The sequence below is a fragment of the Cyprinus carpio genome, chromosome B20, assembly GCF_018340385.1.
Source record: "Cyprinus carpio isolate SPL01 chromosome B20, ASM1834038v1, whole genome shotgun sequence".
Taxonomy (NCBI): Eukaryota; Metazoa; Chordata; class Actinopteri; order Cypriniformes; family Cyprinidae; genus Cyprinus; species Cyprinus carpio.
In genome coordinates this window covers 7,427,629-7,442,974 of record NC_056616.1, presented here as the reverse complement: position 1 = coordinate 7,442,974, position 15,346 = coordinate 7,427,629, and the positions used below count along the sequence as shown (strand labels likewise).

At 38.0% G+C, this 15,346-nt stretch overlaps 1 protein-coding gene across 1 annotated transcript; it reads left to right on the top strand.

The window, feature by feature from the left end:
• The first annotated feature begins 536 nt into the window (after positions 1–536).
• LOC109082575 (zinc finger protein Xfin-like) lies at positions 537–8,787 on the top strand. Its single transcript, XM_042746403.1, has 2 exons — positions 537–754; positions 1,491–8,787. The coding sequence occupies exon 2, from the start codon at positions 1,503–1,505 to the stop codon at positions 7,083–7,085; it is 5,583 nt and encodes a 1,860-aa protein (XP_042602337.1). The 5' UTR covers positions 537–754; positions 1,491–1,502; the 3' UTR covers positions 7,086–8,787.
• Positions 8,788–15,346: the final 6,559 nt, after the last annotated feature.

Genomic DNA, 15,346 nt, shown 5'->3' with positions numbered 1-15,346 from the left:
TGTCTGTGCCTTGATCCTGCCATACAGCTTAACACTGCCATCTAGTGGTGCAGCTCTGTTTATGAGAATTAGCTCTCTGTAATTTCAAATTAAATTAAATTAAATAATTAAAGTGAATAATAAAATAAATACTAAGCACAAACACTGTCTTAATTACGAATCACAAAGCCCTTTCAGCACTAATTATTTCCTGCATTTTATGGGAAAAGTTAGTCACTGCTAAATTTACTGTTGGACATGTGCTCTTACAAAGCAATACAAAAAATAAATAAATAATTTATTCACAAACAATTAAATAAATATGGACATAACATTTAAGAATCTATTTCGATGTGGAATCTATTTCAAAACAGAAACAGTCAAGAATGCACTTAATAACTTTCTGTTATTTATTTATTTATTTATTTATTTATTTATTTATTTTGCGAGACAGAGGTTTGATTAAAAGGATTTAGTTTTGTTTTTTGTTTCTCCTCTATTTGGACTCACACCCCTTCCAGTAGGTGGCGGAATTTCACTTTAACCTGGTGCCAACCGCCACAAACCGTGAAAGAAGAAGAAGTAGCGCCTGTTGTGTTCGTAGAAGAGTGTTTGCGAGGACATAACTGTTGTTATTGAATTGTTCCTTGTATTTATGTATTTACGTCGGAAGCCTGTCAATGTCACATTCGAACACAAACGTCCGAAATTATGACAAATCGTCAAAAAATCGTCAGAAATCGTCTTTCGATTTAACATCACGAAATTCCTGCTGGTAAGGTGTAGTTATTGCTAAATACATTCTTACTTTCATTAATCTTAAATACATTAATTCACTTTTGTATTAATTTCGCCCACTGTAAATGTTAATTCTTCACTATTGACAAATATATGTCGTGTGCTTGTGTGTGTGTGTGTGTGTGTGTGTGTGTGTGTTTATCTGTGTCTATCCATCCATCAGTCTATGGTTTTAGTACAAATAAAACCAAAAAAAAAAAAGAAATCATGGTTACTATAGTTAAACCCTGGTAACCACAAATAAACCATGGGTTTGCAACATTAACCTTAGTTTAGCCATAGTATTTGTAAAAAAAAAAAAAAAAAACGTTTAAAAGGATGGTTAATTCTAATTATTTAATTACATCTTATCTTACCATTCTTTCTTCCCCCCCCCCCCAGTGAATATGATGATAGTGTTTGCTCAGGTTATATTTTCAGGAGGAAAAAAAAAACACTGATCTGATCACAATTAAGTGAATGGCTTAGAGTGGCATAAGTCTGAAATTACTGAAAATGGACAGCGCAGATGGCTGCACAGATACTTTTTACACCCTACATGTGATGGATAGGCTTTCCTTGAGAACTAGGTGTCCCAGACCTGATATCAAAATTGATAAATAAAAGGTTGACAACAATGCAAATGGCTTTGTACTTTTAAAAACCGAAGTATTTGAAGAATTAGGCTAGATGTGCTTAAGAATGGATGCACTGATATTGTTCTGTCTTTGCAGTGTGTGAAGAGAATGCTTAACATTTCAAGCCAGATGTCAGCTCAGATGCAACTTTCCCTTCTAGATGAAGAAGGTTTGGATCTTCAAACTGGACTGACTTCTGCATATTCTTCAAAATGTTCCGATGGTCAGTGGATGGAGAAAAAACAAGAATTTGAGAAGGCACAAGAACCCATTGTCACAACACAATGTGTGGACAATGATGTAAATGCAAAGGTGGTGCAAAATAAGAATCATAATGGAAACAAAAGAGTTTATGAATGCCCCGTGTGCCTTAAACGATTTGGTGCTCCATCCAAACTAAAAAGGCATTCTCTTATTCACACAAATCAGAGGCCATTTCAGTGTTCCATATGCTGCCGTGCCTTCAGAGAACGCTCTCATCTAAAAGTACACATCAGAACTCACACCAACTCTTCATCAGCAGATGCTGTTGCAACTGCCGGAAAAAGGATCTTTCCAGTGTCCAAGTCTTCTGATCGCATGTGTACGCTTCAACTCAAAAAGAAAAGTGAATATCAGTGTGAAATATGCTTGAAAAAATTCAGTTTCCCCTCAAAACTAACTCGACATCTGTTTGTTCATTTTGACGACAAAGCTTACACTTGCACAATCTGCAGAAAGTCATTCAAGCAAGCCTGTTATCTCCATAAACATCTCAAGGTACACACAGGAGAAAGAAACGGCAATTCTAGGTCGTGTAGCGTCCCGCAGAAGCATGGGGCCAAATCTTCAACACCTGGAGCTTTTGAATGTACAAATAACTGCAGACTAGATTCTGGTAATGTGTGTTTACCTCAGATATTAGACTCTTTAGAGACCAAAAGGCGTGAAAAACCTGAATGCCGAAGCAAGCTTAACCAAAACGTCCAATTCATAGAGTCGAATTCAAGTACCGTAGAAAATAAAAACCCTGACACTCTGAAACATGCTGAAGTGCAGATCACAACCTCCAGCCCAATTGACCTTAAGCACACACATAAAGGTATGCATCGGTGCAGCATCTGTCTGAAGAACTTTCAATATCCTTCTAAGCTCACCAGACATATTTTGAGCCACACAGATATCAGACCATTTAAGTGCCACGTGTGCTTAAAATCGTTTCAATTCCGGTGGCATTTGCAGTGCCATGTGAGGATCCACAAAAAAAAGGGTCAGAATATAATTGCTGATCATTTGGAACAGGATCGTACAGTTTCTTTTAGTAATGCTGTAAAATCTGAAGAAAAAGAAGTGGAAATATCCTTACAAGATGGAGCTGAAGATTCTGCTACAGTGCACCAAGATCAAAATATGGTTAAAGAGAATATGATGAATCAAAAACTGAGCGGTGGCTGCAGTGATTCAGGTGTATATTTGCGAGTTTCCCTACTTAACGAAGGAAGATTTGATCTTCCTACTGAACAGAGTTCTGGATATTCTCCCAAACCTTCAGAAGGCCAGTGGATGGAGAAAAACAAAGAATCTGCAAAGGAAAAAGAAGGCAGTGTCACAACACCAAATGAGGACAAGAATGTAAATGTGAAGGTGTTGCAAAGAAAGAATTCTAATGTAAACCAAAAACTTTATGATTGCCCTGTGTGCCATAAACAGTTTGGTGCACCATCCGAACTAAAAAGGCATTGTCTTATTCACACAAATCAGAGGCCATTTCAGTGTTCCATATGCTGCCGTGCATTCAGAGAACGCTCTCATCTAAAAGTACATATTAGAACTCACACCAACCCTGTGAAGAGAAGGACACGATCACTCCACCGCTATAAGGACGACAGTGTGCCCTGTAATCGAGCATCTAAATCAAAGTTAAAACCCTCTCCAAAACAACTAACTGCCCAAGATGATACCAAGTCAACATATAAAGAAATGTCAACAGTGCACCAAGACCAAAATATGGTTACAGAGAATTTGGCATCTCAAAAAATATGTGGTGACTGCAGTGATTCAGGTGTACATTTGCCAGCTTCCTTTCTAAATGAAGGAGGCTGGGCTCGTCACACTGAACTGAGTTCTGCATATTCTTCCAATCATTCAGAAGTCCAGTGGATGGAGGAAATCCAAAAATCTGAGGAGGAACAAGAAGCCAGTGTCACAACACAAACAGAGGACAATGATGTAAGTTCAAAAGTGTGGCAAAATAAGAATTCTAATGGAAGCAAAAGACTTTATGATTGCCCTGTGTGCCATAAATGGTTTGTTGCTCCATCAGAACTAAAAAGGCATTGTCTTATTCACACGAATCGGAGGCCATTTCAGTGTTCCATATGCTGCCGTGTCTTCAGAGAACGCTCTCATCTAAAAGTACACATCAGAACTCACACTAACCCTGTGAAGAGAAGGACACGATCACTCCACAGCTATAAGGACAACAGTGTGCCCTGTAATCCAACATCCAAGTCAAGGTTAAAACCCTCTCCAAAATATCTAACTGTCCAAAACAATGCTAGTTTAACAGAAAAACAACAGCCAGCAGTTCACCAAAATGAAAATATGGTTACAGAGATTGTGGCGTCTCAAATTATTAGGGGTGACTGCAGTGAAGCAGATGCATATTTGGAAGATTCCCTTCTAAATAAAGAAGGTTTGGATCTTCACACTAGATTGAGTTCTGCATATACTTCCAATAACTCAGAGGGCCAGTGGATGGAGGAAATCCAAGAACCTGAGGAGGAACAAGAAGCCAGTGTCACAACACAAACAGAGGACAATGATGTAAATTCAAAAGTGTTGCAAAGTAAGAATTCTAATGGAAGCAAAAGACTTTATGATTGCCCTGTGTGCCATAAACGGTTTGGTGCTCTGTCCGAATTAAAAAGGCATTGTCTTATTCACACAAATCAGAGGCCATTTCAGTGTTCCATATGCTGCCGTGCCTTCAGAGAACGCTCTCATCTAAAAGTCCACTTCAGAACTCACAATATTGAGAAGCGGAGAGCACCATCTCTCCAGAGCTATAGAGACAATAGTGTGCCCTATAATCGAGCATCAAAGTCAAGATTAAAACCCTTTCCAAAACAACCAACTGCCCAAGACAATATCAAATCAACAGATAAAGAAAAGTCAACGGTGCACCAAGATGAAAATATGGTTATAGAGAATATGGCGTGTCAAATTATTAGTGGTGACTGCAATGAATCAGATGCATATTTGCAAGATTCCCTTCTAAATAAAAAAGGTTTGGATCTTCACACTGAACTGAGTTCTGCATATTTTTCCAAACCTTCAGAGGGCCAGTGGATGGAGGAAAACCTAGAAACTGAGGAGAAAAAAAAAGAATCCAGTGTCACAACACAAAGTGAGGACAATGATGCAAATGTGAAGATGTTGCAAAGTAAGAATTCTGATGGAAACAAAAGAGTTTATGGTTGCCCTGTGTGCCGTAAACAGTTTGGTGTTCCATCCGAACTAAAAAGGCATTGTCTTATTCACACAAATCAGAGGCCATTTCAGTGTTCCATATGCTGCCGTGCTTTTAGAGAACGCTCTCATCTAAAAGTACACATCAGAACTCACACCAACCCTGTGAAGAGGAGGACACGATCACTCCACAGCTATAAGGACAACAGTGTGCCCTGTAATCCAACATCCAAGTCAAGGTTAAAACCCTCTCCAAAATATCTAACTGTCCAAAACAATGCTAGTTCAACAGAAAAACAACAGCCAGCAGTTCACCAAAATGAAAATATGGTTACAGAGATTGTAGCTTCTCAAATTATTAGGGGTGACTGCAGTGAATCAGATGCATATTTGGAAGATTCCTTTCTAAATAAAGAAGGTTTGGATCTTCAAACTGGATTAAGTTGTGCATATTCTTCCAATAATTCAGAGGGCCAGTGGATGGAGGAAATCAAAGAATCTGAGGAGGAACAAGAAGCCAGTGTCACAACACAAACAGAGGACAATGATGTAAATTCAAAAGTGTGGCAAAATAAGTATTCTAATGGAAGCAAAAGAGTTTATAATTGCCCTGTGTGCTATAAACGGTTTGGTGCACCATCCGAACTAAAAAGACATTCTCTTATTCACACAAATCAGAGGCCATTTCAGTGTTCCATATGCTGCCGTGCCTTCAGAGAACGCTCTCATCTAAAAGTACACATTAGAACTCACAGCAACCCTGTGAAGAGAAGGACACGATCACTCCACAGCTTTAAGGACGACAGTGAGCCCTGTAATCGAGCATCTAAATCAAAGTTAAAACCCTCTCCAAAACAACTAACTGCCCAAGATGATACCAAATCAACATATAAAGAAATGTCAACAGTGCACCAAGACCAAAATATTGTTACAGAGAATATGGCATCTCAAAAAAAATGTGGTGACCGCAATGATTCAGGTGTACATTTGCCAGCTTCCTTTCTAAATGAAGGAGACTGGGCTCGTCACACTGAACTGATATCTGCATATTCTTCCAATAATTCAGAGGGCCAGTGGATGGAGGAAATCCAAAAATCTGAGGAGGAACAAGAAGCCAGTGTCACAACACAAACAGAGGACAATGATGTAAATTCAAAAGTGTTGCAAAGTAAGAATTCTAATGGAAGCAAAAGAGTTTATGAATGCCCTGTGTGCCATAAATGGTTTGGTGCTCCGTCCGAACTAAAAAGGCATTGTCTTATTCACACAAATCAGAGGCCATTTCAGTGTTCCATATGCTGCCGTGCCTTCAGAGAACGCTCTCATCTAAAAGTACACATGAAAACTCATAATGTCCCTGTGAAGCAAAGAACACCATCACTCCAGAGCTGCAGAGACAACAGAGTGTCCTGTAATCGAGCATCTAAGTCAGAGTTAAAACCCTCTCTAAAATATCTAACTGCCCACAATGATACCACTTCAACAAATAAACAAATGTCAACCAGGCAACAAGATCAAAATGTGCTTATAGAGAATATGCTGTCTCAAAAAATGAGTGGTGGCTGCAGTGATTCAAGTGTATATTTGTCAAAAAGTACTAGCCCTTTAGAGAATGTTGAGAATAACAAATCAGTTTGGGGTCTGACGCATAAAACTGACATCTTGCTTGATGAGAAAAAGGCATCTGACGTTGTGCCTTTTGGCAGGGTGAGTGACTGTCCACCCAAAACTGACTCATCGCTCCGTCATTGTGCTCCAGAATCAAGAACTGAGGTAGAATGGGCACATCACATGGATCATATTGAAGATTGTGTCTTTGTGGACTGTGACACTGTTGTGACACAGTGTGTCCCTGATTCTTACGAGCCCAGTTCTTGTCAGTATCATCAGAAACCTGATGTTCCCAGACACCCAGAAGTTGTTGTGGAGCTTGAGGACTTTGAGGATCCAGGTGAATGCTTTATCAAACCTCCACATGACCTCCCCTTTTGTCCTGACTGTTGTCAGAGTTTCCGCACGATTAGGAACTTGTATGCACATAATTGTGCAAACAGATATCCTGAAGGGGAAATGAAGAAATTCCACCAGTGTGACATTTGCTTCAAATTCTTCAATGCACCATCCAAATTGAAGAGACACTATGTTACTCACACTGGTCAGAGACCGTTCCATTGCACACAGTGTCAGAGGTCCTTCACACAGGCCCATCATCTAAAAACACACATGCTGTCCCACAGGTAGAAGGGTTACTCAAGGGTTGTCCAAAGATATGACCAAACCAAAAGCGTTTTCAATTGTATTTCAGTTGTGTACTAAGTTTTTTGCAATATGTTTGGCTTTTAAAGTGCCCCTATTATTTTTGAAAATTACCTTTCATGCAGTGTGTAACACAGCTCTAAGTGAATGAAAACATCCTGCAAAGTTTTAAATCTGAAAGTGTACGGTGTATAAAGTTATTGTCTCTCAAAAGAGTTGACTCTGAATCATTGAAACGAGTCGCTTTTACAACGAATCCCAAGCCGTTTTATGTTGACGTCAACATGAAACATTAGCATATTGCCAGCCCACTTGGTGGTCTTTTTGCGTTCTCTGAATGAAAATGCAAATTCATTCTTTGTCACTAGGTGCCGCTTTTGGAGCGATAAAATAGCATTTCCCCGGTAACGCTGTACACAAAGTAGCACTGGGCTCACAAACGCTGCTTTATCAGGAATTACAGGCTCATGATGAAATTGACCAATCACCAATCGGACCAATCACCACAGATAAGTGTCACACAAAGGAGGGGTTTGGAAAAATTAATCGTTGAGCGAATGGTTGGGAGTCCTTGAGCAAATAAGGTAAAAATAAATGCATATTATAAGACAATGAAAGGGTTTTTTGAACTTGCATGCATGTCAGCCTGTTGCCGGGGACTCCCAAAGCCAAAATATGAAAGTTTTATAACCCATAATAGGGGGACTTTAAAATAAATGTTGGATTTCCGGTTACAGTGTAGGCCTACATATATTTTAAAGAATACATTGATGTGTAAAAATACAAGAAATTTAAATAAAAACACTGAAATTTGGTGGGTCATTTCCCAAGTGGCTGTTACATTTCTTTTTTCTTCTTCCTTTGATTTAACAATAAATAAAGTAATTTGCTGCACTGTAAGAAATGTGCATCAGATGTCATTACAAAAACACCAAAGTGTTGACCTTTTTTTTTCATTTGACCATCTGTTTTCAATTTTTCCGACTCAAAAACTTTATTCAGTTTCTGTCATTTGCAGTACTTCTATGTATATCCACTAGATGGTGTAAGTCGCTTTCTCACTGTTATAAATTTACAAAAGCAATGGACACTTATGGTCCACCGCAAATGTATGTAGCAAGGAAATTATATGTTATTATGGCTTTTACAAAGCTACCAATCAGGTTAGCACACTATGGCTGAAATTAATGTATCGTATATAATAGCCTTAATCCTATTAGCACATTTTATACATGACTTTTTTCAACTTAAACCTCTTTTTGTAAACTTCTGGAGTCCTTTCCTTCAGTAGTATGGAGGTAATGAGAACTGAGAGATTAAGTAGGAAAAAGGTTAATATGGTTAATTTTATTATGTCAATCTATATAAATATTTCCTGAAATGAGGAGAGTTTATTTATTTATTAATTTATTTTTACCTCAGCAACCCAGTGTCCAATCACAATAATGTCTCGTTGTAACAGGAAATCACTCCATGTACCTGTAAACTTTATTCAAGTTTAATAAGTGTCTGCTGTACCAGGGAACAAGTAGGCTACCTTACCTGACACACTGACCTCTGTTATGCCAAATTTTAAGTGTATGTATTAAACTAATTGGTTTCATTAAAAATATAGGCTATTTTTTGTTTTTTTGTCTTTTGTGGGGTTCCCAAGCATGTCGGTTTTCCATAACGGATCGTATGAGAGTATGTATAAGGTTTTGTGTAGATGTAGCTTTTTTTTTTTTTTTTACCTGTGAGGAACAGCCTTTATCTGGATTAAACAGGTTTGTCCTAGGGAGGAGGAAATTATAGGGAATTTTGTATAGTCCTCAAGTCACAAAATTAATAATATCCAGAATATCATTATGTCACCTCCACTAAACTTTTATTCCCAGAAGAGGTGTTTATCTTGACACTAGTATATCAAGATGTCTTTTTCCCCTTCAAAAGTTTTGGAATAGGCTATTGGTTATACAAAGAGAGAGAGAGAGATAAACAATCAGCCAACCTAATCCTTCACAAGATACTTTAAATATCAGATGACAGGTCATAAATCTGCTGTGAGTTAGTCAGTATTCAAGTTACATTCCAGGTCACCCTCAGATTAAGCTTTGTTCTCATCATTTACATTTACATGGAAAGTCTCTATCTGATAGGATCATCAAGTCATTTAGGTCAAATACATTGTTAAATGTCGGCTAATGATGTTTTGTGGTGAGACAAAAGGATTTTGTTTATCCCGTCAAATATATCCACAAATGCTTGTTCAAGCACCATAATTTCATAGTCATGTATTGCTTTTCTGCTCTTTAATGCATGACCCAGACCAATGAGAGGATATTGTCCTGCCAAGCAGATGAACATTAACACGCAACCCACAACTGACAGGTCATTAGAGCAACAACAAACGGCTTCACTAATACTATGCTGATTCTGATTTTAGTGTGTTTTTGTTTTAAACCTGAAACCATCTTAATCATATAGTGACCCATCTAGAATCTGTATATCTTAAAGCTTAAGTGTAATCTTTTCAATGTTAACACACCTTTTAGTATCCCACTAGAATATGCAGAGCCAAACCAAAAGTAAGCCATTCACCATTTTTCAACAGGTTCACAAAACAATTCAGAAATCAACCTGAATTAGCCCAAGCTGTTCTGGACAAATTTTAATGCATTAGTAAATTATTAAGGTTGTAAATGGCTTTGTGTTTTTCTGAGTTGAATCATGGATGCAACAAGCTAAATAAAATACAAAACAGTAATATGTATGTCAAGGACAACATGATGGCAAAAGAGTCACTGAATCAATTTTTGAAACTTTTCTTAAAATTAGAAATTAGCAGTTTGAAAGAACCAATTCCATTTGTTGATTCTGCCAACAGAGCGACAACAAAGCTCGTTTTTGAGTCCTTCCCATGTCAAAATCTTGGCAAGGCACAGTCTAAGTCAAACACACCAGTTATTTTTGCAATTCACGTTGACACCTGGTGTCTTGTTTCATCAGACCATCTGTGTATCAGTGCAAACAGAGTGAAAGGTTAAGATCCATTTAAGACAAAACAAGTGATAGCCAACTGGGTCTTTTGTACTCTTCTGTGATTGAAGTCAGCAGCTGAATATGGTGAACCTCTTGTGTTGAGAGCAGTTTGTACACTCTGCTAAAGACGGAGCACTGCCTGCAGCATGAATGAAAAAAAAGCAATAAAATGTCCATTGTTTAGTTCTGAAAATTATCATTTATATTTTTGTATTTGGAGCTAATGTCTTCAGCGGTTGCGCAGTGAATCATTAGGTGCTACAGGACTGAATGGTGTGAACGTGTAATTTATCCCATACTATATCTGAGCACACTGAACTGGCTGTCCAAAACCCAAAAATTGTGACCTTATCAGGCAGCGTCTGAAGGTATGGCGCTTTGATGCAGATCTGTATGTCTGTACCTTTTGAATCTTCTCAAAATGAGAAGTTGAAACTTTTTAGACCAGGTTTTTTAATGCTAATAAATTCAGAGCTTCTTAAAAAAAAAAAAAAATCCCTTGCTTTAAATCTGAGTTTTTGTTAAATGCTCTATTCAACTAAAATCCCTAGAGCTCAGATGTTCTCATTTTCCTGTAGTGTTTGCCCATTTGTGCGTGCAGGTTCAAGCGCTCTCTCTGTGATGTGAGGATCTCCTTTCAAATCCCTCTATCCCTTTTTCATTCCAACAATGGCAGCTCAGTGTCAATAAGACTGTTCCAAAATAACCTCAGACATTGAGGCAGAGGGCTGCATGTTTTTATTATGAGCCAGTAAAAGATGTCAGCTGAGTACACCTCTCTCACCGGGGCTCTGCCACACTCAGTTTAAGAAGCAGTGACGATGTCAAACTCCCTGCAGGCAACAGAATTCCAGCGGTTTAATTTCTTTAAGTAGGCCCAGTCTGGCAATCTAAAACTTCATATATATATATATATATATATATATATATATATATATATATATATAAAGTTCTGAGTGTTTTTTTTATAATAGATACAGTATATAAATATAAATAACTGTCTATCATCTTGGAACAGGCAATGTGTCATCAATCACAGTAAAAATCAATGAGTTTCCTAAGATGCCACAACATTGTGTAGCTCCAGGTTGTAGAGACTGCCGAGGTTTAAATGCCTGAAAAAAAAAGCTTTTTTGTTTTTTCTCAGCAAGGAGGGTCTGGCTGATCAATATACTGTAATTTTATAGTGTGATTCCCAGATGGTTGCTTACTGGCCCAAGTCAAAAAAGTCAACCACCAGTATTTATGATCTTCTGTCCCAAAAAATGGTTCAAGATCTTGTTGTTGTATATCTATAGGACATACTCTTTTTGGTCCCTTTTATCATCTGCCATGTAAAATCCATCACAAAAGAAGTAATAGCAAGTCAGACAATCTGAGGTGTCAATCATGTCCATAGCACTGTTGGTGTACATCTTTATTTGTCAGTTCCTGATCAAGTTATTATGAAGCCATGAGCAACAGCCAAACCATTAGTCATGTTCTAATACTTTCCTCGTGCTGTAAGCCAAAGAGACTTATCTCCCTTCTTGATTGACACCATATAAAGGTGCTCTTCCCATAACCCCACTCCACATCCACTGTGACCTTGTCCCTATCCTGAAGATTCCACTCTCAGCCAAGCCTGGGATGAAGTTACACACATAGGCACTCCAGTGGTCTGAAGCCACAAGGGTCTCTCTCAGCTATAGCCCCCAGGGTCTGTCTGCTGTCCCTCTCCTGTGTGTTTGTGTTAGTGGTAATAATAGAAGGTTAAGTGTGTGATGATGCGAGAGCCAATCTTTGGAGCTGGGGTGAGAATGAGAGGCATCTCTGAGGGTATGGAAGCCAGGATATTTTGGACAGGCCGGGCCAGGGTCTTTCACTTCAACAGCAGAGGTTCTAATTTCAAGGCTGCCCCCTCCTCAAAGTACAGAAACCTTACACCACAAGAACTGACTTAATGTGACTCAGCTCCTCAACTTCACTGACGACCATAGTGGGCCAGGAATTCAAGACTGTGAGGTCAAACGGTTGTTTGGATCTCTGAGCTTTGTTGCTGTTGCTTGATTTATTAATGGATCTTTAATAGTACTTGAGGCATTTGATATGTACTGGTGCTAAGCATCACTATTTCTTATATGAAATACATAATTGCTACACATTCCCCTAAATAACTTATTTGGCATATGCTGGCCCAAACAGTTTGTGCTATGGACATGAATAACTCAAAACACTGATTTAAGGAGAGGTGTACTATTATTTTACTAAATGATCAGACCTTTGCCTTGTGAATGATAAAATGATTAAAAAGATTACATCAACTTACTAGGAAACTTTGGACTAATTATCATATAGACTTTGGGGTGGCTTCATGTTTTGCTTCTTACTGTAAAAACTCAGATGCCCTGAAACCACTTAGCAATGTCCTAGAAACATCCCAGAACATTCTAAGAACCACAGAGCAACTTTCTAACAACCTCTCAGATCATATCAGCAAAGGCGTTGCAACGACCCAGAGCACCATATGAGGCAAACAATGTGCTAACAACCACTCAGAACATGTTAGAAAAGTTGTTGCAACCACCCAGAATCACCTAAGAACAGCATAGCAATGTGGTGAAAAATATTCAGAACATGTTAGGTTAAGATACTCATGTCCAAGTCATTAGAACCAGGAACAACTAAAGAACTACATGTTATCTACATGTTAACAGTCCCTCATTATAACCACCTAGAACACTCTAAGAACTACATAACACAATATTAACAACCACTAAAATGTTACTAAACTGTTTTCAACCAAGGAATCACATACCAACATGCTAACAACAACTTTAATGTTAGCAAAGTTGTTTCAGCCACCAGAACACCCTAGAAACCGCATAAGAACATGTTAACATCCACTCAAAGTCAGCAAAGATCATTCAACCAAACTGAACACTCAAGGAACTGCATAACAACATGCTAACAACAACGTAAATGTTAGCAAAGGTGTTTAAGTCACCCGAACACTCTAGGGATAACATATTTAGCAAGTTACTACAACCAACCAGAACAAGGAACTGCAGAGGAACATGATTACAAAACTCAAAACATAATTAGCGAAGTCATTGCAACTTGTAATTACCCAGAATACCCTTGTGTGCTTGCCTAGTGGGCAAGAACCATTTTACATTTACTTCTTTACTTCTTTTACTACTTTCACATTAAAATCTACTGTCATGTGCAAAGAATGGCACGATTGTGAATTATAAAATGTTTCCTTGGGTGGCACATCCATTGTCTGTGTGGTCTAAACACTTCCCAGGGAAAATTTGTCACCATTTTGCTGACCTGTAAACAAACAACTAACTTGGCACCTCTTAAGTCTTGGGTTTTACTGTGCACAATACTCTCTGCTCTGGGAAGACAGGTGTGTCTTGTGTGTTGTGTGTGTGTGTGTGTGTGTGTGTGTGTACGCTTCAGAAGGGTCAAACACTCCTTAAAGAAAGGAGTGTGAGCTGTGTCAAACACCCTGCAGCTGTTCCACAAGAGACCCTCCCCCTAAACACACACATACAAACTTTGTCAAACTAAAAGTAACAGGAAGCAACAGGGAGCCAATGTCTATGAGACAGTTGTTCCATTCTTTTTCAAGTCATTTTTCAAATCACAGCAGATGAATCAACACTTGAAAGAAGATTTTAGCCACAAGACTGTTTCAAAACAATCTCAGGAACACTGGACCACACATGAAAGAAAACTTCTTAAGACACCAAACCTGAAAGGACCAGCAGACCATATAATAGTTTAGATATTCCATGCACTAATATCTTAATTCTTTTAAGGGGTCTTCATATTTCTTTGAAATTTTAGGGCAGGATGGAATACTGTAGTGATGTAGGAAGCGCAGCTGACTCCGAAGTCTTTTTGGTGGTCAATGCAAATTTGCCATTTCACTACAAACTCTTCTCTCGTGGCTTCATGTTAAAGGTTGTCAAGCATTAATAAATGTCATGTTCACTGCTGGGTAGTAACTGATTACATGTAATCTGAATTACATAATCAGATTCCAAAAATTAAAGTGCCCCTATTACAGGCTTATGAAAGGTTCATATTTTGGTTTTGGGAGTCCCAAACAACAGGCTGACATGCATGCAAGGTCAAAAACATCGATCATTGTCTTATAAATATGCATTTATTTTTTGCCTTTTTGGCTCAACGACTCCTAAACAATTTGCTTTTCCAAACCCCTCCTTTGCGTGACGCTGATCGGCGGTGATTGGTCCAATTGGTCTCATTTTCATTTTATCTTGCCTGTTATGCCTGTTAAAGCAGTGTTTGTGAGCGCAGTGCTGCTTTGTGTACAGCGTTACCGGGGAAACAGCTATTTTACCGCTCCAAACGTGACACCTAGTGGCAAAGAATGCACACATTATTATTATTATTTATTTATTTTTTATTTTTTATTATTTTTATTTTTTATTGTATTTTTTTAAATGCATGGATTCCCAAACTTTTTTATTATATTTACTTGAAGTACCCATTGAGATTTTAAGGTAATAAGTTAAAATTAAATAACACATTTGCATAGTTCTCTGATGTTGGTTAATGATCACATTATCACACGCATGTAAACAAATAAAACATTTAATCTTGTTTAGCAAGTGTTATATTTAATTAACAACTATTAGTTCCTTCACAAACTCCAGTAATGTAATATTTAATGCACAACAAGTGGGATATATTACTTTCTCTTTGTATTTTAATATCAATATGGTACAAGAACATCCTTTTTAAAATCAATGTGATAAATGAGTTAGGTCAAAAGTAATTAAAAGGTAGTCTGATTATATTACCTATAATGTGTAACGGATTACATTACTAACTACAACTTTTGTCAATTTTTGAGTCAGTAACAGATTACAATTTGTACGAAATCTACCCAGCACTGGTTATGTTTTGTTTACCAACTTCAGTGCCACACTTTTGGCATATATGTTTACATGAATGTATCTACACCATACAAGAGAGAAGAAGAAGAGAGAGGGTGCAGACACCTTAACACATAGAACCAGACAACAGTTCGGCTCTCCTCACAGAGAGGGTGTGGGTTCAGCATTCCACACTCCACTATGAAATGTCTGGCTCTCACCCAGCCTTTATTCAAGATATGTTTGACACAGACCACTCAATCCCCTATCCATCAAACTATGTGTCTGGCCTTTATATACTGTAACTGGTTATTGATGACTGATTCATTT